At 43.3% G+C, this 23,370-nt stretch overlaps 1 protein-coding gene and 1 long non-coding RNA gene across 3 annotated transcripts in view; both read right to left on the minus strand.

Annotated features, from left to right (window-relative positions):
• Positions 1 to 23,370, minus strand: part of LOC137463208 (uncharacterized) — a 58,705-nt gene that overhangs the window by 7,333 nt on the left and 28,002 nt on the right. The gene's annotated exons all lie outside the window — the stretch shown is intronic.
• Positions 17,388 to 23,370, minus strand: part of ELAVL1 (ELAV like RNA binding protein 1) — a 29,732-nt gene continuing 23,749 nt past the window's right edge. Inside the window, exons 5-6 of one of the 2 annotated variants that reach the window (XM_068174292.1) lie at positions 20,026 to 20,139; positions 17,388 to 18,963 (exon numbers count right to left, since the gene is read on the minus strand). In XM_068174292.1, the coding sequence (XP_068030393.1) occupies positions 18,639 to 18,963; positions 20,026 to 20,139 (439 nt within the window). In that variant the 3' untranslated portion in view covers positions 17,388 to 18,638. The remainder of the gene's footprint in view (positions 18,964 to 20,025; positions 20,140 to 23,370) is intronic. The other variant, XM_068174293.1, reaches the window with a different exon arrangement.

Here is a 23,370-nt window from a genome sequence, read left to right on the forward strand (position 1 = left end):
GCACCACCTGGAGGAGTTTTATTCTGTACCAACTGTATTCAGGAGACCAGGATGGGAGGGAGATGAAGTTCCATGTGTCCCACATCAGGAAACCTGAGGTGTCTTGCTTGGCAAACTGAAACCCGTTTATACAGCCTCAAAAAAGGTAAAAACAAGGGAGTTGGGGCACTGCCCAGGCTCCCCAGGGAATGGTCCTGGCCCCAAGGCTGCCAGAGCTGCAGGAGCGTTTGGACAGCGCTGCCAGGGATGCTCAGGGTGGGCTTGTTGGGCTTGTGCAGGGACAGGGGCTGATGATCCTTGTGGGTCCCTTCCAGCTCAGGATATTCTGTGGTTCCATAATTAAATTCTACTGACTGACACACTGCACCTTCTAAGTATTATAAACTATTTTCCCAGGTACCTGTAAGAAGAGGAGGTGCCTCTCTCTGAAAATCTAACTCTGTGTTATTTCCAAGCAATTGGAGAAGTACAGGCAGTGCAAGGCACACACCCTGCAGCACAGAAATCTGGTGTACAGGAAGCACATGAGCTCAAATTTGTATTTCTTCCTTGGAAATCCTTGTGTTCCTTACAAACAAAAATTTCATCTGCTATGGTAATATAGGTGATCCCTGGGTCATGGTTGCTGTGTATGATATCATAATAAAGTTGGAGAGCAACTGGGTGAAGGAATTTGGCTGTTATACAAGTGCTATTTTACTGAAAAAAATTGAAGGAAAAAAACATTGAAGGAAAGCTACTTTGGTGAACTAAAATCCATGTGGAAGATATTTATGCAGTCTGTGGTTATTAAGCAAAAGTTGAAGCAGCCCTTGGCTCTGAGACACCTCCCAGACATGGGCAGAAAACCCACCTGTGGGAATGACATTTCTGCAATGGTATTTGGGAACCTGAGGATGTGACTGGCCATAAACATTAAGCTGAAGTGAATTTTCATTGAACAGAATGACTCAAGTGTACACTTTATTCAACAGACAGAGGCTTGTTCCTACAAGCCCATGGATAACTTGCTCTGATCCTACAGATTGGTTCTTTTCTGTGCATCAGCTGTCTTCCAGAGAACAAATTATTTTTACATATATGAATTTATAAAATGATGAGTTTTGATCAGAGACTTTTGCTTTTATATTATTTTCACACCTTTTTAGGATGTATAAATGGAGTTAGAAGGGCACTGTCAGCAGAGCACTGCTGCCATCTTTCCTTTGGATGACAATGCACCTTGGTGTGTGTTTAACTAAAACTGAAAAAAATAACAAAACTCAATACTGTAGCATGTGGCAAAATACAATCCAAACAACAGATGTGAAAACCAGCCCAAAGCTCTCTTTTAATTTAGAATACTACCCACTTCAAAATTAGTCTGCAAGTTTTCTAGAATAATTTTGAAAAGTCTCTTCCACAAAATTTTTGAAGGTAATTATTTAAATCTATTAAAACCCCAGGTTTCTCTGTAAAACCAGATTTCCAAAGTAGCTCAGAACAACAGATATGGCTCAAGTAAGTTTTTTTTTGAGAATCACAGCAGGTAACCTCCACTAAATGCTCCTCGAAGGAGTGAGTGGCTCCCTGGGGATGTGTTTTCTGCCTCTCCTTTTCCAATTCACTGTATTCATTTGTTTCCTTGAGGAACTCCTAATTTTGTCTGATGTGATAATAAAACTTTCTAGAAGATCTGAATGAATTATTTCAGTCCCTCCTGCAGGCAGGTGCAGCTCAGTCCATCACGCAGGGTTCCGCACACCACAGCCCAGGTCAGGGCAGAACACGGTGCTACGAGAGCTATGCGAGGCACATCAGTGCCTGTGCTCATGGCACCATTTGCAAACTGTACAAGAGTTAACAGTTCAGATCTAGCTCATAAATTGCCATTCAGTGTTCACATGCAGAGAATCTCATCCCACCCCCAGCCACAGGCAGGGCCACCACTAGCCTAGGCTGCTCCAAGCCCCATCCAACCTGGCCTTGGACACTTCCATGGATCTAGGGGCAGCCACAGCTGCTCTGGGCACCCTGTGCCAGGGCCTCCCCATCTCACAGCCAAGAATTTCTTCCTAATATCCCATCTAACCCTGCCCTCTGGCAGTGGGAAGCTATTCTCCCTTGTCCTGGCACTCCAGGCCCTTGTCTCAAGTCCCTCTCTGAGTCTCTTGCAGGTTCCCTGTAAGTTGCATCTGCACCTTTGCTGGGCCCTCAGAGCTGGTGCTCAGACCCCCCACCCAGTGCCCCACAGACCCCATGAGCCCCCAGCCATGCACAGCACAGGGTGCAGAGGTGCCCCATGGACTCTTTACCTTGGGCCTCCACCAGCCTGGGCAATTCTGTAGCGTGTTCCACCTCACCGTGTTGGACATCCTCCAGATGCACACTCCCCAGGATACAGTATGGGGAGGAAACTGTAACATCCCTCTGTAAGATGCTCCAAAATCCAGGTCAGCAGTAGCCACTTTTGCAGGTGCAGAGGTCCTGGCACCCAGGTGTGCAATGTGCACTTACCTTTGTTTTCTGGAAGCTTTGTGTCTCGTTTAAACTACACAGATGAAGTGCCCTATAGCCAACAGTGAGAGGCACCTTTCTGAGCAGTACATCTCAGGCTTCAGAAGTAGATGTCTTCAGAAGGCTCTTACTGATGGGTTTAGACTGGGTGCTAAGACTTTATTAGTCTGAGTCAGTAGGTGAATCCCACCCTAAATTACATGTCTGAGCAAGAGACTTATTTTTAGAATCCTGAGCCTTCAAACTCTAGAAGGCCGTATTTTAGTTTTCATTCTGAGCCAAGGACTTAGGCAGGAAAGAAGAGTAAGGCTGAAACATTATACCCAACCCAAAACTTGCTGCTCCACTTACCTGGCCATTTCACCTCAGAGATCTTCTACACACTGTCCTTCCTTGAAACACAACAAAATGGGTATTTGGCCATTCTCCTCCTTTCCCTTTCAATATTCCTGGAGTCTTCAACCATCTGCAAAGCAGGATTTTAAACCAGATTCTGGTGCTAAAACATTGAGAAGAGCAGCATCATGACCCCAGCTTCAGAACACTCTGTTGTCTCTAGACATCTCACTCCATTTCTCTGTCTTGCTCTCTCTACCCCAAGCAGTTACTTACTTTGACAGGCTGCAGTCACTAGAGACAGACAAAGCACATGTTCTTTGCACTTACAGCCTGGCAGACATCTGCTGGTGGTGTCATAGCTCCAGCCAGGCTAACTTCCACACAATTCTCCCCGTAATGCCAACAAAATGTGAATCCTGACCTTTAACTGTTGGTTTTTACTGCTCATGTAGCAAGGGATTCTTCCCCACAGGATGCAGCATCCACGCAGTTGCTATTCAGAGGTCATGAGCTGCTCTTCCATGCTTCCCTCTAACCTGAGCACCAATCTGCATTTCCTAGACATGAAGCCTTAAGTAGGAAATAAAACATTCATACGTATCCTTCCAATTACCCACTTGCTCACAATGAGTTACCAAAGCAGAACTCTAATTCACCCTCTCACCTTTCCAACCAGGTGGAAACCAAACACACAGAGAAGTGCTCAGGCTCTGGGTTCACCTATGGACCTGAATTATTTCACCTTTTGAACCCACAATCATAAAACCTGTCTTTCCCCTCATGATCCAGCAAAGGCAGGAGCCAAGGTAAATCTCAGCAGTGACACAGCCAAGCAGCAGAGAACAGAAACAACCTGGTGAGTCCCATTGCTCAGGGTGAACACCACGCGTCCCCCAGCAGCTCTACTGGGGCATTAAATCCCCCAAAATTGGCACATATAGAACAACCAGAGACAGAAGAACCGTGCAAATGGGTAGATACGAACAATCAGGACTCCTCTTCTGTTGTCCATTGCACCCTCAAGCACTCAAACACAGCTGAAAAGAAAAAGCACCCACCAGGAACATCTGTTGCTGCCAGCGCCAACAGCCACACGATTCCACCTACTCTGAGTCAGGCTGGGGGCAAGGACCACCACATCCCGGTGCCCAACGCAGATGGCCTCGTGGCAACGCCATATTTTGTAAGGAAGAACCCAGGGCTGGGTGCCTGTACCAACAGAGCAGTGGCAGTGAGCCCAGGGCAGAGACAATCCCCTCCTGTGTGCACAGCTCATGGGGCCACCCCAGCTGTACAGCCCTGATGCTCCTGGCAGCCACCCACAGCAGAGAAGCTCTGCCCTCCTCACCAAACCACCCCTCAGCTGGATTTCACCTGCAACCATCAGGAACGCACTGCTTTAACCCAGGATTGCAAAGATTGCTCTGAGGAGGATTTGATTCAGTGACAAGCCCTGCAAGTCCTTGGCTGGCTCTGGACAGCAAACAGCCACATCCATCATCACCTCAGAGCCAGCACTCTGGCCCATGCTGAGAAACATGTTGAGCTGGTCAAAGCTGTCAACAGCAGGTTTCTGGTGTGCACAATTCATTCTCATCACTGCATCATTACCCTCATCATTACACAACACACTCGCTTCCCTCATCTCCCACCCCCATGAGGAAAACCACCAAATTGGTCAGCTGGTTCCCCGTCAGAATAAGCAAGGCAGGATGGCTCAGTTCAGCACAAACACATATCACAAAGTTTGGGCCTCTCCATCTATTTCCTCATAAGCAAAAAGAGCTCAACAGCAGTGCCACATGCTGCACCTGGGAATGGGACACCCAAAAAGCTTCTCTACTCCAGCTTCTTTGGGAGAAAGAATTCACTATCTGCCCATTCTGAGCCTCCTATGTCACCTGTGTGACCAACCCCTGAACAACAGATGTATCGAGATTTTGAACTTCTCATCAACAGCCTTCCACTGCATTTTCATAAACAAACAAGTGACAGTATTGCCAGTAGACTGCCAAATCCTGTCTTGGAAGGATTTCCCCACTCCCAGCACTGTGCATCTCCCAGCCAAAGGATACAGACTGGTAGCACACACAGATGTAAATGGACTACCCAGCAAGAAGCTCTTCTGGAGAGCTTCAGTCCTGCGTCATAAGGTGCTACAAAGCACATGACTGAGCCTACAGGACTCACGTGGACTCTCCTGCTCCCACAGGCCCTGAACAATTTGCACCCAAGTCTCCCTCTCACAGCTGTGTCCCACATCCCCGTTACCCCTGTCATAGCTCCTCGCTCCTGAACCTGCCTGTGCACTCCTCTGCATCACGCCCAACCCACACTCTAGGCCAGAGCAGTTACACTGCTTCTGCCTCTCCAAATCCTCTCCTCATACAGGAGAGTGGGAATGGGGAAGTCAGGGAAGAGCTACAGCATCTCTCCACAATTTCCAGCAGAGGATGCCATAGCACATACGTGATACTTCAACATACATAAATGCTGAAAATGCATCCCAAAGATCTGGGAAATCAGTAATATCCCACCAGCTAAAAACCTACTGCTAACCCTTCTGTGCTGCCTTCCTGCTTTAAAGCAACTCCCACCGTAAATTTCCTGTATTTGTAACTACCAAAGTTTATTTAGTGGTATCCAACACCATATCAAATGCTTTACAGAAGTCCATGTAAATGCGAGTTACTGAATTTTAAGAATCTATTTACTTACTATTCTCAAAGTAACTTACCAAATTGATTCTTCTGTGACAAAACATATTTGAACATTTTCATTTAGCTCTGCATCTTTAAATTCTGTTATTCAGAATTTGAAGCATATGGCTTTAGAGTAGTTTTTTCACCATGCCTTGGTGGGATGGAGCCTCCACAGTTCAGAGCCCCTTGAAAGAAGCTGCCACAGCCTTCATTCCCTGCTTCAGCCCTTTGCAGGGATAAGTGTCCTGTCTATGGAAACACACGGAGCAGCAGCACAGGGATCAGTTTAACAGGGCTGTACCAGCCCATGCCATACACCCCTAACACACATTTGTCTGTGATGTGAGATTTTCCACACGAGACACTGCTACGCGGGACAAGTTACTGTACTTCCTACCAGAACTCTTCTGTTCAAGATCACACCTCTGCTGGTTTTAGCATGGCCATTACCTTGCAGGTCCTTGCACCTCCATTGCCCAACCTCCTGTAACTAACACGTCTCATTCTCCCTTAGGCTGAACATGGAGCTGCTTCCTTCCCCACTTCACAGCTTACAAACACCTCATTTCCTTCCTGACCTTTGGAAAGCACCTTTGGTTTCTGACCAGTCCTCCACTACTCCATTTACTGTGATTTTAATACCTTGGGTTGGATTTTTGCCAGTGCAGGCTTTTTGGCTTTTGCCAGGTACGTGGACTGATGATCGCACCAGCAGTTTTGACTAAGAAGTGACTCCAAGGACTGTCCCTCACATCCACACTCTAGTCTAGCTGGCTTTTCAGAATAATTAATTCCTACAGTTTTCTTGAGCCTCCCAACTGACCCCAAGTACAATCCAGTGCAATTTTTGATAAAAGTGCCATATTATGCAGCCTGATCCCAACACTTTAACTGCCCCTTTAGCATGGCTGGGAAATGGGGACTACAGGGGAACCAGATCCAAGAACTGATCCAGGTTTAAAGGAACCACTGATAAGACTTATCTTTCTTTTAATTAAAGAAATGCCTACTAACAGTTTTATCAGCACAAGTAAGATGATGGTGGAGGGTTGGTGTAAGATGCTGGACACTGGAGCAACACCAGCACCTAAAACATACCCAGAGCTCAGCTTTGGAGCCTTATTTACATCTTCAAACACATTTGATGATGATGATTATTATGATTATGGGGGTTTTTTTTAGGACCTCAATATCTAAAATCTTCTAATACAAAAACACTTATGAAGCTGCACCACGTAACATTATTTTAATAACCTATTAAGCTTTCACACAGTATGAAAATGCACCCATTGCAAGGAATTCCTCCTCCATCTCCAATAAAGAACAGCAGATGGACAGTGCCCAGCTGACACCTCAGTCAGCAGCAGTGCCCCACAGGCCCCACTGCCTCCCAGCTGTAGCAACATAAATTACAAAATGCCAAAGTATTTCTGAGCAAGATCACTTCATCCATGTCCACGTTAGGACATGTTTCCCTCGTTCCCTCCTTTCGTTTGTGCAGCAAATTAAGCAAACCTTCTGTTAGGACTAGATGCTGTTCACCATCCTCACTGAGCAAAGGGCTGACGCAGTTCCTATCAAACAATTCCCTACCCCACGCTGACCCCTACGCCCCCAACACGGATCCTGTCACGTTTCACAAATTACAACAGGCTGCCTTAATCTCACCAATTCAACAAGTCTGTCCTTTTCTTGTTTTATTCCTTCTTGGATACAACCAGCCCTCATTATTCCCTCACCCAAACCCAGAATGGGTAACGACAAAGAAGCTGGACATCCAATTCCACCGAGTGGACATTAGAGATGTTCTTCTGCAATATCAAGATTTGTCACAGGAACATGGAAAGACCAAAATCAGGGCAAATATTCCATTGCAAACATTCATTCTTCAAGGCCCCCAGCAGTCCAACAGAATGTGCCCAGGTGAGCACAGAGCACCAAGATTGGAACAGAAGCACAAAGCTTCTCAACCAGTTTCCATCTTACAGCTCTTGTTCTGCCTTGGAGCATCACTGTGTTTAAGTAAGATAAGATGCAAATCAGGGCAGCCAGAATGCTTCCAGAAACTATTACAGTGTTGGAGGCACCACTGCCCTGGAATAAGACACCTGGTGCAAGTCTTTATGAGCTACCTGAGTGACTGAACAAGGCACAGACATCACAGTGAGTCAAACCTGAATGTTGTGCTGTTCAGAAAAGCAGCTCTGAACACACTGGAACAAAGCTTTGCTATATTTTATCTAAAAAAGCATGAGCAGCCCTGATGTCCCTCCGGGAATCCAGTGATGGGGGCAGGAGGGCCTGGCCATGCAGCCCAGGCTGTCGCGCCGTGTGCCGTGGCATGCGCAGTTCAGCCACTGCCATCTAGAACCACAGTCCTTCTTGCAGCTGAACTGTCTTCCTTCCTCCATTCCTGCAGTAAGAAAAGATTAAAACATTAAGACCCATGGAATATAGTAAAAACAGAAAGGGGGAAAATACATAGTAAGGGTGGCTTAAAACAAAATCACTGATTTCTGAAGTCAGTGACTCCCATGGAATGACAGCACTGTATCTCACAGGGAGAAGGGAGGTACTCAGGGAGGTACTCCCTGAGCAGCAGTGATATGGTACAGTACAGCACTACTGCAGAAAAACATGGAGACACCCTATACAGATATGGCAGCTTTCCAGAGTTATCAAAATGTGGATGTTAAATTCTTTCTAAAATGGGCACTAATTCTCTTAAACTTCCACAGCTCGCTCCTCACATCACAGCAGAGTTGTGACCAATGCCTTAGAAAGCTTCACATAATCTCATTTTTTTAAGGACATACATCTCTGCACTGTGCAGGATATGGGACACTGCAGATGTGCCATTCCACATGTGCTATATACAGCACCTATACAGCAGAGACAGTAACACACAACTGACAGGTATGTGTACCTACTCCAAATGTATAAATACAGCCTACATGTTTTATTACACACAGGTATTACATGTGTGTGTACACACACATACAAATGTATATGCACTCTGTGTCTCTTGAAAGATGAAAAGCAGAAGGAATAAGCTGGGACAGAAAGGTAAAGCAGGATACATGGTTACAAAAGTGTTTAATCACAAATTCTGCAAGTCTGGTTAGACCAAGACCAAATCCCTCTGTGCCAGGACTGAGAAGCACAAGCTACTTACCACAGCTGTTCATGGGCTGCAAGACAGCCTTGGAGTCCTGCCAGTGCCTCCTCCTCCCATGACAGCAGAGCTGGAGCCCATGGCAGGAAGCAGCTCAGCACTGCTCACACTGCCCCAACTCTGCTCCCAAGCCAAACCACTCCTGCTCTGCTCTCCTCTATGAGCCTTCTCTTGGGGCAGAATCTGTTCCAACACATTCAAACAGCAGGTTTGACAGGTTTGTTAAAGTAGATTTAACAGCTCCTCTGATCCCTACTCTGAGAACACAGGAAGTCTCAAACTTATTTTTATTAAACTCATTTTTATTAAACTCAGTTCTTTTTAAGATCTAGTTTGAGCACATGCTCCTTTGTAAGCATGGAGCTCCAGCCCTGCAGGGAGAAGTCAATTCATTCTGGAAAGGTCAACCTTCAGAACATTATAAACCACACTTAAAATTCAAATAAAGAAAATCTGTATTTTAACTGTGCCAAATTTGGTTTAAATTAATTTTGATGAAATGAAACATTATTTGCTAATGAGATGTTAGTACAAGTTATGTTCTGACAAACTAGATTCAGAGCCCCATTTTGTTCATCACTGTTTCTATACATAAACATTAAAAAAAAAAGACAAAATGTGTCACAGTGCAAAGAGCGAAACACTGATTTATTCACCTTCCTTCAGCTGCACAGATAACACATACGTGTAAAACCACTCCCAAATGTTCCACTTCCTCTTCCTGCTGTCAGTACAGGATGAAGCAGAGGACAGTTTAGGGAAAAGAAAGACAGTTTCAAAAATCAGTATTCTAAAGAGGAGGAGGTATTTAGGGCCCCTCTGACACTGAGCTGGGGAAGCACAAGGGGAATGAAGGGAGGGGGGGATGGCAGCCAGGCTTTCCTTAAATAGCTGTTCACTGCCACTGCTGGGACAGAATCCAGAGCAAGTGTACCGTCAGCATGACCCAGGACACTTCTTACAGTCATATTCTTCTGGGTTTTTTTTAAGGATAGGAAATACAGAGAAAAGGGCTCAGACATCTTTCTCTGACCTATTGGTTTAACACCTTTTTTCTCCACCCCTCCCTCTTTCACTGTTCTGGAAGTGAAGGGGATGAAATTTGGAAGTGGGATACCACAAGAGCAGAGCAAGGAGGGGAAAGAGTCAAAAGCCAGGGAGTCTGTCAGGAATTCTGCAAAAACCAGAGTCCCTGTCTGGATGTTAATGGGTCTACACAAAGTTTTTTTGTTTGCTTTTAAAAACAGTAATTTCTGAGGGGCTAGAGCTTCACATGGCTACGTCTGTGATTAAGCTTTTTGGAATTTAATATATTTTTTCCCTCACAATTTTTCATAGAAGAAAAACATGGAAAATACCATCATGGTCAAATTGAACATGAGCAAAGTAAACCACATGGGATGAACTCTGGTGGGAGCAAAAATGGAGATGCTGTTCCAGCTCCATGCAGAGGAAAACCCACTAAAGGTCTAAATCCTGATGAAGCATTCCTGAATACACCAGATGCTGCACATTCAACAATCCACTGATACAATGGTAGGAACACAAATGCTCACTTCTGCTCTTTACCAATTTAGCTCAACAAATAATTCCAAATGGTGAACAGTGCTGAACTGAGAAATTCCCATCACAGAAAAAATAACTGCAAATCTAACAACTCCCAAGTTGGAAGAGATCCTGGGCTGAGGCAGCATTGCCACATGTTCCAGGACATCATACATGAAATACTATCTATATCTCTTACTTTAGGTCACTTTTCTCAGTAAGTCTTTAAGAGAAAAATCAGAGGCAATGTCTCAAAGGTACAACAATTACCTCAGCTCTCAGAGGGATTATTTTTGTGACTAAAGGACAGGAGGCACCAGCTGAAATGCAGCAGGACGGATTTCAGCTTACGAAAACTAAAAGCTTGTTTTGGCGAAGAAAGGACTTAAGACTGGAACACAGTCTGTGCAGAGCTAGCAGGGTTATTTATGTTCCTTCAACCAAAAGGACGTGGTCTTAGAAGCATTTCTGGAAAACACCTCTTACAGAACCTCCTCCAGGGTTTTACCTAGGGTGTCTGTCCTTGTCCTAGACTGCAAAGCAAGATGTATTCAATTGCCATCTGTTAGAGGTGTGGCAGTTATCTTCTGTTAATCGGGCGGTTTTCTTTATCTCTTCCACAAACCAATCCTCCCTCCGGGGAGACACCTGCTGTTTATGGGCTATTGAATGTTACTTCGTGACTGATAAAAGCTGCAGCATCCCATTGCGAGATGCTCCGCCCAGAGGGAGGAGCCAAGCATTCCTACCTGGATATAATCTTGAGTTTCTGGAACACCAGCACGGCTTTTTCTGCACTGGATTTCCTAGAGGAACAGCTGCCTCTTTCACTGCATCTTCAGAGGAAGACAGCACCCTTTTCTACAGGATCACTGCTCCAACAGAACCACACCTGACACTTCAGGAGGACTGCAGCCAGAATTCCAATTGGACTGCTGCCAACACCCTGACCCACAGGGTGTCGGGTTGTATTCTGACTCTGTCAGTGTTGTTTTGGTTTACTGCATTGTTTATTTTATCTTTTTTTTTTCTTCCCTAATAAAGAACTGTTATTCCTGCTCCCATATTTTTGCCTGAGACCCCCCTTAATTTCAAATTTATAACAATTCAGAGGGAGGGGGTCTACATTTTTTTTTTTCATTTTCAGTGGAGACTCCTGCCTTCCTTAGCAGACACCTGTCTTTCCAAACCAAGACAGTCCAGCCCCAGCCTCACCCAAGGAACCAGGAAGCCTGACCTACACTGATAGTCTCTTCTCATGGAATCACAATTGTTAGGTTGGAAAAACCCTCTAAGGCGATCAAGCCCAACCATCAAGCTGGCAGCACCACCATGTTCACCACTAGCCCATGACCCCCCGTGCCACAGCCATGTGTTTTTGGAACACTTCCAGGGATGGTGATTCTCCACTTCCCTGGGCAGTCTGTGCCAGGGCTTGACAACCCTGGCACAATCTGCAGAAAATCTTCATCCAATCTAAATCTCCAATGGGCCAACTTGAGGTGATTCCCGAGGAGCTCCCTGAAGAAGTTTGACTGCACATTTCTGAGTAACTGAACTATGGGTTTGGTTTAATCAGGAAGAAAAATGTAAGATAAAGACAACAATTTTTTTCCTGAAAAATAAAAAGGCAACTAAGCCCCTTCTTTTAATCCCATCTTTCTAACAAGGCCACAAGTTACAAAATCTTTAGTGGAGGAACCTTCATTGGCCTATTCCTGAACACAGTTCAGATTCTTCTGAAAACATGTCAAATTCCAAACTGCACAATAATAATCCAATTCCTGCAGGGAAAAAAAGACAAAATATGAATAATTAAGTAAAAGCCTAATTCTATTTTGAAGTACATCACCCTTCAACAGGGGTCAAGTAAAAGCATCCCAAGTATGTTCCAAACAAGTGTTTAACAAAACCAGCCGTGAACATGTGGCAAAAGTACAAAAACTCCTTTGCACTATTAACATAGATAACGCCATTTAAGTCTTAACACCAGTGTAAAAGATCTATGAGTTGTTTCATTTAATTTTGAAAATCCATATAGAAAACAATGTTCATAACTCCATCCACAGGATTCTACAAAACTGCTGCTTCATCAACAAATCTTTGAACTGTTTCAATATGAAAACTCCATTTTTTTCAAACTGCTCAAAAATCATTGCAGAGAATTTCCAAGCACTTGAATTGAAGCACAACCAAAGTATGAACTTGGTACATTTTTGCAGTTATTTCTAAAATAAGTTAATTTACATAAATAATCTCAAAATAACACAATGGGATTCAACTTCATTTTAGACATTTGGAAAGCAGTGTCATACTTTATTTAAAGTAAACCCATGTAAAAACAAAGTTTAAATGAAAATGGTACCTGAAAAATAAATTATTTGATATAAAACAAATCAATAACTTAAAAACACGCTAAATATACAAAATGTGTAACCATATACTGTACAGTATGGAAAGCAATTGATAAAACCTTCTGTCCCACAAACAGATTAATTTATAAACAAAAGATTACATAAGTTAAAGGAAAGGAAATCAATAAAAGACTAGAAGTACAGTATTATTCAAATTACTCATCAAATAAAGATTTATCCCAACTTATGTTTCAAAAGTCTCAAGCCATATTGTTCTCAATGACCAAGTGAAAAAGTTCAGCTATACCACTAAAAACTTGCTCAAAAATGTTTAGAAATAAGGAACAACAGTAGGGAAATATTGAGATTCTAAAATGTGAACACAGAAGCAATTTTCCAAGGTTTCAGGTGGCAGTTCTACCATAGCTGTTTTCCCATCATTAGCAACAAAAGAGAATTTCAGTGCTGAAAACTCCACTCAACAGAAAAATATTTCTAAACCTTTGTTGCTGTTTGATTGAGTGTGATCTAGAAGGAATCTCCAGAGTTGAATGTCAAACCCACCCATGGGGTGGTGAGTTATGCTTTAGAGATCATAAAACTTGGACTGGCTATAAATCATGCAGGATGAGAAAGCAACACTCTGAGTTTGGTTTTGTTTGACTATATGAGACAACTACAAACAGCAACCACTGAAATGACGCCGTACCTGATCAACCTATGAGTGGACGCTCAGAAATTACCGGTGATTTTCAATCCACTGGTTGTCATGGAGGCACCACCTCTTCCAAGCGAGAGGGAGGGAATTGAGACCCTTTTTATGAACTCCACATTTTTCATTTTTTATATTAGTAAGGAGAAGCCCAGTAATAATAAATATAATAATCAGAGAAAATAATCACTGGCCTCTTGAGCTCTGGATTTATCCATTCTACTGTGCCGAGCAGCCAACCTTGAGAAGTGTAGAGCTACGTTAGAGGAACTTGGCAAAGGCACAAAAAGACTCTCCTGCTTCCAAATAGAGATTAAAGTACCTCAGGTGACCAATTCAGCTCTTGGAAAATAAAAACAAAATTAAAAGAAGACAAAACACAAGTGCAGCTCCATTCCAGGAGCTCAAGGGATTGGTGTTTCCTTATGCTAAAGGTGTATTTGGTCCCTTCTCTCTAAAGCTATTTGTAGATGCCTAAATGTAGAAATGTAACAATAAGGTGCTTCAATGACAGTTATAAAGGACACATTTCTTCATTATGGAAATAAAAAATATGGTGACCTTCTGACAGAGGCAGCCTCCAGACAAACTTATGCTTATGTGATTGAACCAGGCTACCAGTAGCTCACAAGAGCTGTGTGTTAAAAACCTCCCACAAACTCCAACCTTCTGCAGGCAGAGCTATCAGAGGAGCTACTCTGAATAAACAGTTTATCATATGACCTGTATATTGTGTTGGATTCGTAAACGTGGGGACATTCTCCAAGTTTCTTTTTTTTTTTTTAAGCACATATGTAATGATAAACTATCCAAAAAGGACCTTGAGTTTTTGCCCTTTAAAATGCACTGAAAAAAAATCTCTCCTGAAATGTTTGAAGAATTTCTACTTTATTGACCTTACCCAGAACATTAAAGCAACACAGAATTGTAACAAATGTTGAAGGACCTTAAGGACTATTCATTTTCCAAACTCAGCCTTAAAATAATGGATCACCTTTGCAGTTAGGTCATCATTTTGGTTTTGACTGCTGGATATTCTTTCTATAAATGACACCAAGTTTTTTAAAAAACTTTTAAAAAAAGATATTTAACGGCTTTGTATAAATAAAATTACTGCAACATCCAATCCCCCTATAAAAATAGGTGTCCTTTCCATGCAAGCACCCTTTGGTCATCTGGACAAGAGCAAGTGACCACACACTGACCAACCAGTGTTCACTGCAGTGACCATTTATCCTGCTTCAGTGACTTGTCTCTGGATTTTCCACGGTTTTCATACTCACATGATACAGATGTACAAAAAACATACCCAAGCAAATGGAAGGAAAAGCTGTGCGGCCACACACACCACTGTGGTGATGTGACCTCTCCCCTCACCCTAGGAGCTGGATCCTCAAGCCTTTCCCAGTCCCAGAGCCAGAACAGACGCAGGGACTGCACAGAAGGCTCAGGAGGCAACAATAACTGCACTTGCCAGTCTCTGACAGGAGAGTGGAGCAGCTCATGTAAATCAAATTTTATGATAATGCAGCTTGAAGAATAAAATAAAACAAATCCAACACTTCAGTGCACAGACACCATCTAATAAGGAATCGCTGAGAACTGAACACATTGCGCTGCTCTGATTCTGCTCATGTCTGGATTTCTGGTGTTGCCATCCCCTCACCTGAAGGATCTGCATGTGCCTTTGTCAGCTCACACCAAGCACATACAGAGATTCCTCTTCCATATTTATGTGGGATTTGCCTGTCTGCTAATGGTTAACAGGAGGTTTACAGGTGATGAAGCTCATGGCCAGCATTCTGCACAGGGTGAATTCCATTCATGTGGACATCTGGGAAACAAATGCAGTAACTCCCCTCAGCATCTATACATGAGACCCTGTGACAGCAGCATGAACAACTGTGTTTTCAGCAGGAATTACACCTGGTCCTTCAGAAGCTACACCGGGGGCTGTCCCAAGAGACTCAACCTACTCTAAAGGATCCCAAAACACTCTAATCTCAGCTGTTCCTGTAGCACATCTCACAATACAGACCAAAAAATTCAGGTCTCCAAAATCTGATTATCACATCCTAGTCCAGCAATGAAGACTTTCCAGAACTCTCTACCTCAATGAGACCCCTCCATCTCATGAACAATGTGAGACCTCTGCTTTGAGACAGCCTTCCGTTCTACAAAGATCCTGTAAGCACTTACTGATAGAAGCATCACCTGACAGAAACACCTGGCTTCCATCAAATGGATGGATGAAAAAGCAGAGCACTCTTTGAGAATTAAGAGGCCAAAACCTCTCTTGAAACAGGTCTGTTCAAGTGAAAGCTTCAAAGCAGTGTGAGGAGGACAGCAGTTGCTCCTACCTTTTGGGCAGAAAAACTCCTGGCAGATGTCTTGTTAGAATTTAGTTTCCAGCCCTAGAAGCTTCCTTTGGGTCTTTACTAGTAGGAAGCACAAGCCTTTTGGTTTAGGACCAAAAGAATCAAGAATACATACACAATTTTTTCTGGACTTCAGGTATTTTTGCCAAGATTTTATTGACTGTTAGAATAGCACAGATCACATGTTATTTCTGGTATCAACTCTGGATATTAGCAGGAGTTTTTCCTCTTTTCCTGACTTGAGCAGCAGTGCTTTGCTCATACCAATTGCCCGAAAATTATTATCAGAGCAACTATCAAAGAAAGCTGGAATCAGACCTTTCCTAAAAGAAATTGTTGTAGTAGTGGTACAAAACCATATCCTGCATTTCCTTCTTACTTGGCAAAGAATGAGAGATGGAAAAAGAGGGAAGCAGTGGAAAAAGAAAGGAACAGTGATGCCAGAAAGCATCCAAGACAAGGGGGTTTTTCAGAAGTGGCAGCACAGCAATGTGCTGCTGCCATGGCCAGTGTGCTTGGAACCATACAGAGTCATGTTTAGGGGTCACTCGCTGGAAGTCTGGACCCCCGCTAAATATTGTGATAAACAGCACCTCCCATTTTAGTTTAGCAGCAAATTTATCTTAAATGGAATAAAGCAAGACAGAATGACAGGAACTGAATGATTACAGCCCACTCCTGTGGAACAGGACAGTGCAGGGTTCAACAATGATGGGACACAGAACTTCTCTGTACTACACAGCTTTATCGTGGGAGAACCCCCAGAAGGGTTCCCAAGCTCTCCTTGTATGCAGAAAGGAAATAATCATTGACGTGATAAATGGATGGTGATGAACTGGTGGAAGGAAACCTCTGACAGACAAGAGCAGCTTTGGGGGGTGGGAGTGGGCTGGCTGCTGTGTCACCGTTCCACTGAGCATCTCAAGAGATGGGGAGGGAACAGACTGGCAGGAGAGGCAAGGTTGGATATTTTAACAGGAAAAATCCCACCTGCATTCACTGCACACAAGCTCAAACTCAGCAGGGAGGCTCTCGCTGGGCCAAGGCCTATCTGTAGGGTTTAGATATGTCCTGGGCAGGTCCAGGAACATCAGCAGCTCCCATAGGTCCTCCTCCCTGGAGCTGGGCACCAGCTCAGCCACATGTGGAAGCTGAGGGAGCCCTCAGGCTGTGCAGATCCCATGGCAAGGAGAGGACAAGGAGAGGACAAACGGCGGCAAGCACAAGGCAAGGTCAGCTGGGGATGGAGTGAGATGAGCAGGCAGCATGGACTGGCCTCTCGAGTTTGGAAATGAACTCTGGGGCTGGTAGAGATTCAGGCAAAACAAGGAGACTGCATTAAACTGTGACAGACCTCATTTCCACACCTGCTCTACCTACATATGCACCAGAGCCAAGTCTCTAGTTGTGCACAGCAGCTCACACACCTGTACAGGCAGCATCAGCCTTCCCAGTTTCCTACCCAAGCACACCTGAGGGTTACATCAGTCTGTGACACTCATTTCTATGTGACAGATTTATTGTGGTGCTTGTTTCAAAGCTCTTTGTCTTCTACTCGTCTGTCAAAGCAGGAAATTAAAATTTTCTTAAAGCGGAGCTACAGTTCTTTAAACAGCACTCTGAAAGCTGGACACTTTGTGCAATACTTAGCAAAAAAAAGAACAGAAAATAAAAAACAAAACAAAATTTGAGCAAAACAAAATCAAATTTAATGTTCTTAAATGCAAAAGTAAAAACAAACAAAAAACACAAAAAAGCAAAAGAAAATTAACAGAAACAGAACAACTCAAAGTTTCAAGGCAGTCTGCAGAAAACCTGGGGGATTAATCTTTAAATCTACAAATCAAAGGGGTTTTTTGGTTAATATCTAACTTGCAAGTTGTAAGTACTTTTCTGCTGAGTGTTCAGTAAGTAAAGCTAGTTGTCAAAACAAAATCCTATTAAAATAGAAAAACTAGCACTCATTAGAAGGGATGCGAGAAATACAATGCTCAAATGTTTATAACTGGTTTTTCTTTACAAAATAGAACTGCCAAAGGAATTCCAACTACAATGATCTTGGAAAATGAGTAAGTATCTTGCTGCATTATAATGTACCAGTAAGTAGTGCACCATGCATTAAATATTTGGACAGAAGAGATTCAGTCTGATAAAGTAGCAACATATATTCACACTCGCTTTTTTGGAGTTTCATTCTGACTCTGAAATCTTCCCGGAGTTTCTTTGAAACTCTTTGGTCCATTCCTCTCAAAGTGGGCTTTAAAAGTCACGTTTCTAAAACCTGTGAATTGGACAGCTTGGCCACTGCTCAGTGTGCAACTTACCTCCTCAATGGTGTTAAAGTTAGGCTGGCATGCTACTACTTACAAGACCTTGACTTTTAAAAGCCTGATCCTCAACTAGACACAGAGTAATGAATATTAATTTATCAAACAATTTACTGTCAACTAAAACATTAGTATTTCTCAACTTTTCTTCCATACTACTGAAACTGAGGGGGAACAAAAGGAGAGGGGAATGGGTAAGAAGAACAACATAAACCCAAAGAAAATCAATTAATTCAGCCTGATATTTTTCAGAAAATTCCAGTTTTTGCAGACAACATTCAATGAAACAAATGTTAGTCTCATAAGTGAAAGCATGCTTCAATTTTACCACCATCCAGAGGGTCTAGTTAATGCAATCTACTTAAGATTTCAGGGGATTTTTAACATGTTTTAAATGAAATAACTTAAAGGAACTTAAAATTGGTCTAACATTGTGGGATTTCAAACATTTGAACATGTCAGTTGCATCCCAGAATATAAAACCTTTTCACTTCTCATTTAGACTAAGACAAACACTTGTGAAAATTGGCGCAAAATGAGTTTTACACTAACAAAAATGTTTCAACTTCTGTCACTCCATTATCTATTCCATACAAAAAGCACGAGCAAGTTATTTGTGGGACTTGTTGGTTTTGAAGGAAACCTGTAAGATTTTGTCCCCCAGGCGGTAGCCATTAAGACTTGCTATGGCCATTGCAGCTTCTTCATAGTTTGTCATGGTCACAAAACCAAAACCTTTGCACTTGTTGGTGTTGAAATCTCGAATAACTTTCACATTGGTAACCGCACCAAAGGGGCCAAACATCTGCCAGAGGATTCCCTCATCAGCATCTTGACCAAGGTTGTAGATGAAGATACACCAGCCAGAAGATGCGTTTCCTGGAACATTTACACCAGAAAGCCCACTCATGTGATCTACACCCATAGGAGAGAACCTAGCAAATAAAAAGCACAATATTTCATGTTCAATTAAGCAAATTAACTTGAATGGGAAGCAACTGAGAATGAATATTTTATACATGGCACATCAAAACCGCCACATAAATGTTTCCCCATTCAAACTGACAATCAAATTGACAGCTGCCAGAAAAAAAAAAAAAAGTTAAGTATTCCAACTGATTTATCAACAGGGAACTATCCTTAGAAATAGGCAAGGAACAGGCAAGGCAAGGTTACATGACCACTTTCCCAGGGGACCTGGATGGATGTCTGAACTCAGCCAGGCTGCTCAGTGTCCAGGGCATTGCTGCAGAACTACTTGAGTTCAGGGGCACGGGCAGCACCTCCCCAGAGGCCCCAGACACCCCCAGGCATCTCCCACTTATTTCACAGAAGGAGATTTTTTTTTTCTCACCCATGCTCCTTTTCTTGCCTCTAAAAGAACACGTTGGGAAACTCTTAAGTCAAAGAGTTTCTTTGGGTTTGCTGAGGCAGGGGATAAGTGTTCTGGGTTCTTAGGAGTAGAGATTGTATTAATTTCTTCTTTTGTGAAACAGAACAAAACCTACTCCCTTTTCACCCAAAGGCAGCAGGTGCAGGCAAACACTCCCAGCATGAGCAGGCTCAGTGCAGTTTTATTATTCCAGTGTGACTGAATGGTTTTATTAATTTTTCCAGGAAAATTCAGATCAGACTTTACTGAACTGGATTTTTCAAATCACCTACCCACTCTTCCTGAATCCTGCCTCCTTCACAATACCTCAGCAGGATTCATGCATAACAAAAAGCAAAAATCTTCTCCTTTTTATGTCTTGTTTTGTATTAATTTCTTCTCCCTATAACCCACATTTCTAATTCCCCTTTATTCTATTTCTGGCCTACACTCCAGAAAATCAAAGCTTCTGAGTATTTTAGTGCAATATTAGGGTTGCACAGCTAAGCATTCAAAGGCCAGGAAATGTGAAAATTAAGGTCAAAAACTCACTTTGAACCCTTGTGCTTATTTATTATTTAAAAATATGAGGTCATGTGATCATAGAAATATAATGATACTATACCAGGGGTTCCCAAATTGAGGTGTACCACTGGTGATTTGCAAACCCCTTAAAAGCGGTACACGAGCTGCTCTCTGCCAAGAGCAGGGCGGTGGCAGATCCTGATTCTCTGCTGACCTGGAGGAAACAGGGAAGGGATGTCTGGGCAGTGAATGCTGCAGTAAGTGCCAAATGCTTCCCCTCTGACTCTTTCTTGCCCTGCACCAAGGAGCTGCTGCTGCCTTTCTTGAGGAGGGGGGGCTCGAGGAGGACGGGGAGGGAAGGGAGCAGAGGGGTGGCAGTGCACACTCACACCACACACACACACACCACTGTGCACTCACACACGAGAACCACTCAGTGCCCATCTCCCCAGGCTCTCTGGTGCTCAGAGCTCACTGCCTTGGACACCTGAGCTCCTGGACTGTCCTGTCCCCAGAACAAGTGCCACTCCATCCCTCCCTCGCTGCTGCTCTGCAGCCCAGGGGCTCCTGGAGCACAGTGGGACACTCCTGAGCTGCAGCAACTCTCTGACAGCCAGCCCCAAGAAAAAACATGTTTGGGAAGCCTTGTACTAAGCCAATCTGAAAAAGCAGTTAGAAGTACCACAAGGTGAATGAGACATACCAACCCGTGTGATCTGATGAAGAGGTGACACATCTGGTATTTCTTTTGGCTTTGTATAAAAATGCTCCTGTGCTTGCATGCTTGATACACTTACTTGTTCTGACAGACACCTTCAGTTCTGTAGCTTCTTTCCAAGTGAGTAATAATCTGGTAGGATGAATTTATCTTAATATCTGTCAAGTTTCCATCTCAACAGATCACCAGTCCTGAATCCCCTTCTCAAACCACTGAGCTCAGAATTGCCTGATGTTGGTTCCAGCAGTCAGTATAGCTCTGCCCCTGCCTGCTCCAAAGGCTCAGGCTCTGCCCAGGAAACACCATATCAAGGACTGCAATCAGTTGTAGAAGAGCAACTGGTGTTAAATGCAAGAAAACAACAAATCTAAATGCTTTTTACAGACAAAATAATTTAAAATAGCAAGTACCTCTGCTCTTTAGATGCACTTATTTTCAAAGAGATTGTCCTCTCTTCCTGCTTTGACTCACAAATATGTTACAGGTTTATTAAAATACCCAAACCAAACAGGGTAAAACCAAACAAGTGCCCTAAAAGATTAGAAAAGTAATTTCAAAAGAAACCTGTAGGAGATACTATTCAGCCAATATGATCAATCTCTGTTTTCACTCTGCACAAGAGGGACCCCAGATCTCTCTCAGCTCAGGGTAACAGGCTGCATGAGCAGGGCCAGAGCAGCTGACACACAGCTCTCTGTCCTACCAGGACAGATTTTTGTAGCCACGCCAATTTAAGATGACCTTTAAGAAGTTACATTTATTAAGGATGTTTAAAAGAATGTCCTACCATGGCAAACACAAAGGCCAACAGAGACCCAAGATGTCTCAGAGAAAGTGGTTTTAAAATTCCTTTAATATTATAATTTGAACTATCTCAGTCTTAGCACACTTACAGCTGGTGTCCTCATTTCTGTTGAAATTATTTTTATACTGTCTCCTCCACATTGCTTTTTCAACCCTCCCAAAGAGTCTGTAGCCAGTGTTATTTGTGGATGGCTCATTCAAGCCATGCTAACCTAATATGCCAACATCTTGGGGCATTAGGTATCAACAACACTGTATTTTCCATCATAACTCTTTTTTACTTTATAAGCTTCATATTTCTATTAATGACCTTTTGCTCCCTCTGCCATTAACAGACTGCTTCATTTAACAGATCCTGAGATGAGTTTAACTCACTGGAGAATGTAATCTCAGAAATGACACTCTTAAATGAAAGCAGTTTCTTTTTAGGTCTATGCAAATCCTATAAATTCTTTTCATACAACCACAGAAACTCCTCAGTCGGAAGGGACCCACGAGGATGGAATCCAGCCCCTGTCCCTGCCCAGACACCCCAACACCCCCACCCTGAGCATCCCTGGCAGCGCTGTCCAAACGCTCCTGCAGCTCTGGCAGCCTTGGGGCCGGGACCATTCCCTGGGGAGCCTGGGCAGGGCCAGCACCCTCGGGGGGAAGAACCTTTCCCTAATATCCAACTTAAACCTCCCCTAACGCAGCTTTGTGCTGGTTTTGCTGAACTCTTTTCCCTGTACTCTGAGGACACTTCCATACAGCAGCACCACAGGTGCGATGCCAATAAGCAGGAACATTAGTTTTAATACCAGCTTGTGTTGCCACTGCACTTGAGCTTGGCAGCTTTTTATTTTTTAATAGTTCCACAAAGAGCAGGAGCTCAGATACACTGACAATGTCCTTCTGACAAGCAACTTTTTCTGCTGTCTTTGTTAAAGACAGAAGAGATCTGCTTTGGCCAATACAAATCTTATTGAGAACTCAGTAACACAAGCTCTAAGCCTGAAAAAAGTAAGGGTGTTGGGTCAAACAACCACGTAAGGAAGAACAGAAGCAAATGGGTTTTCACTCCCATATTTTCCAGAACTCTGATGAAATACTACTCTGGATGAAACGGTTTCTACTCAATACACACAGCTTGAATCCAAATTACAAATTGGTTTAAAAACTGAAAATTTAAACAACTTCACTGGAAAGAAACCAAGCAGGTGTACAGGAGCTGTCTGAACAACCATACCACTGACAGGGTTAAACAGTCTTCTTGCATTTCCCCTCGCATCAAAGAACTATCAGAAATGGCTCAGGCATTCAGGGCAGAACTCATGGGCTGATTCTGGTAGAGTTATGCCTATTACAGGAACTGAGAACTGGCTCCAAATCTGAACAAATCTCAAAGCAGTATCAGCTGAACTGGCAATAACTGAGGTTTGAAAGAATGTTGCTCTACTATGAAGCTCTGGAGAGCTGCAAAAGCACAGGACTTCCAGGGGCCCTGCGCAGCCTCCTCATGCTTCAGGAGCTAAACCCCTCCCTTTCATCACAGCTCAGCACCTGGAGATCTGCTATTTTCTTTAAGTAAACAATCTTACACGCTAAAGAAACCCCTGCCCCAGATGTTTATCTGTCCTCCAGACACAACCCCATGCTGTGGCATCATTCCCTCTGGATGGAACAGAGAGCCTGGGTCTTTGAATTAGCCCAGGAATCCAGTGGGACACAGCACTAAGACCAGCTCCTGATGTGGGCCACAAACACCACAGGAATTCAAAAGGATTAAAAGAACGTTAAACAAAGGGTTGGAGAAATATCTGTAGGAAATTAATAATTACAAATTAGATACTAAAGGCTTAATCCTGGATTTACAGGGATTATGATGAAATGAAATGAAATGTAATCAAAATATCAGGTTACGTATTCAACCTCTGTGGAGCA

Source organism: Anomalospiza imberbis, chromosome 27, assembly GCF_031753505.1.
Source record: "Anomalospiza imberbis isolate Cuckoo-Finch-1a 21T00152 chromosome 27, ASM3175350v1, whole genome shotgun sequence".
NCBI lineage: Eukaryota > Metazoa > Chordata > Aves > Passeriformes > Viduidae > Anomalospiza > Anomalospiza imberbis.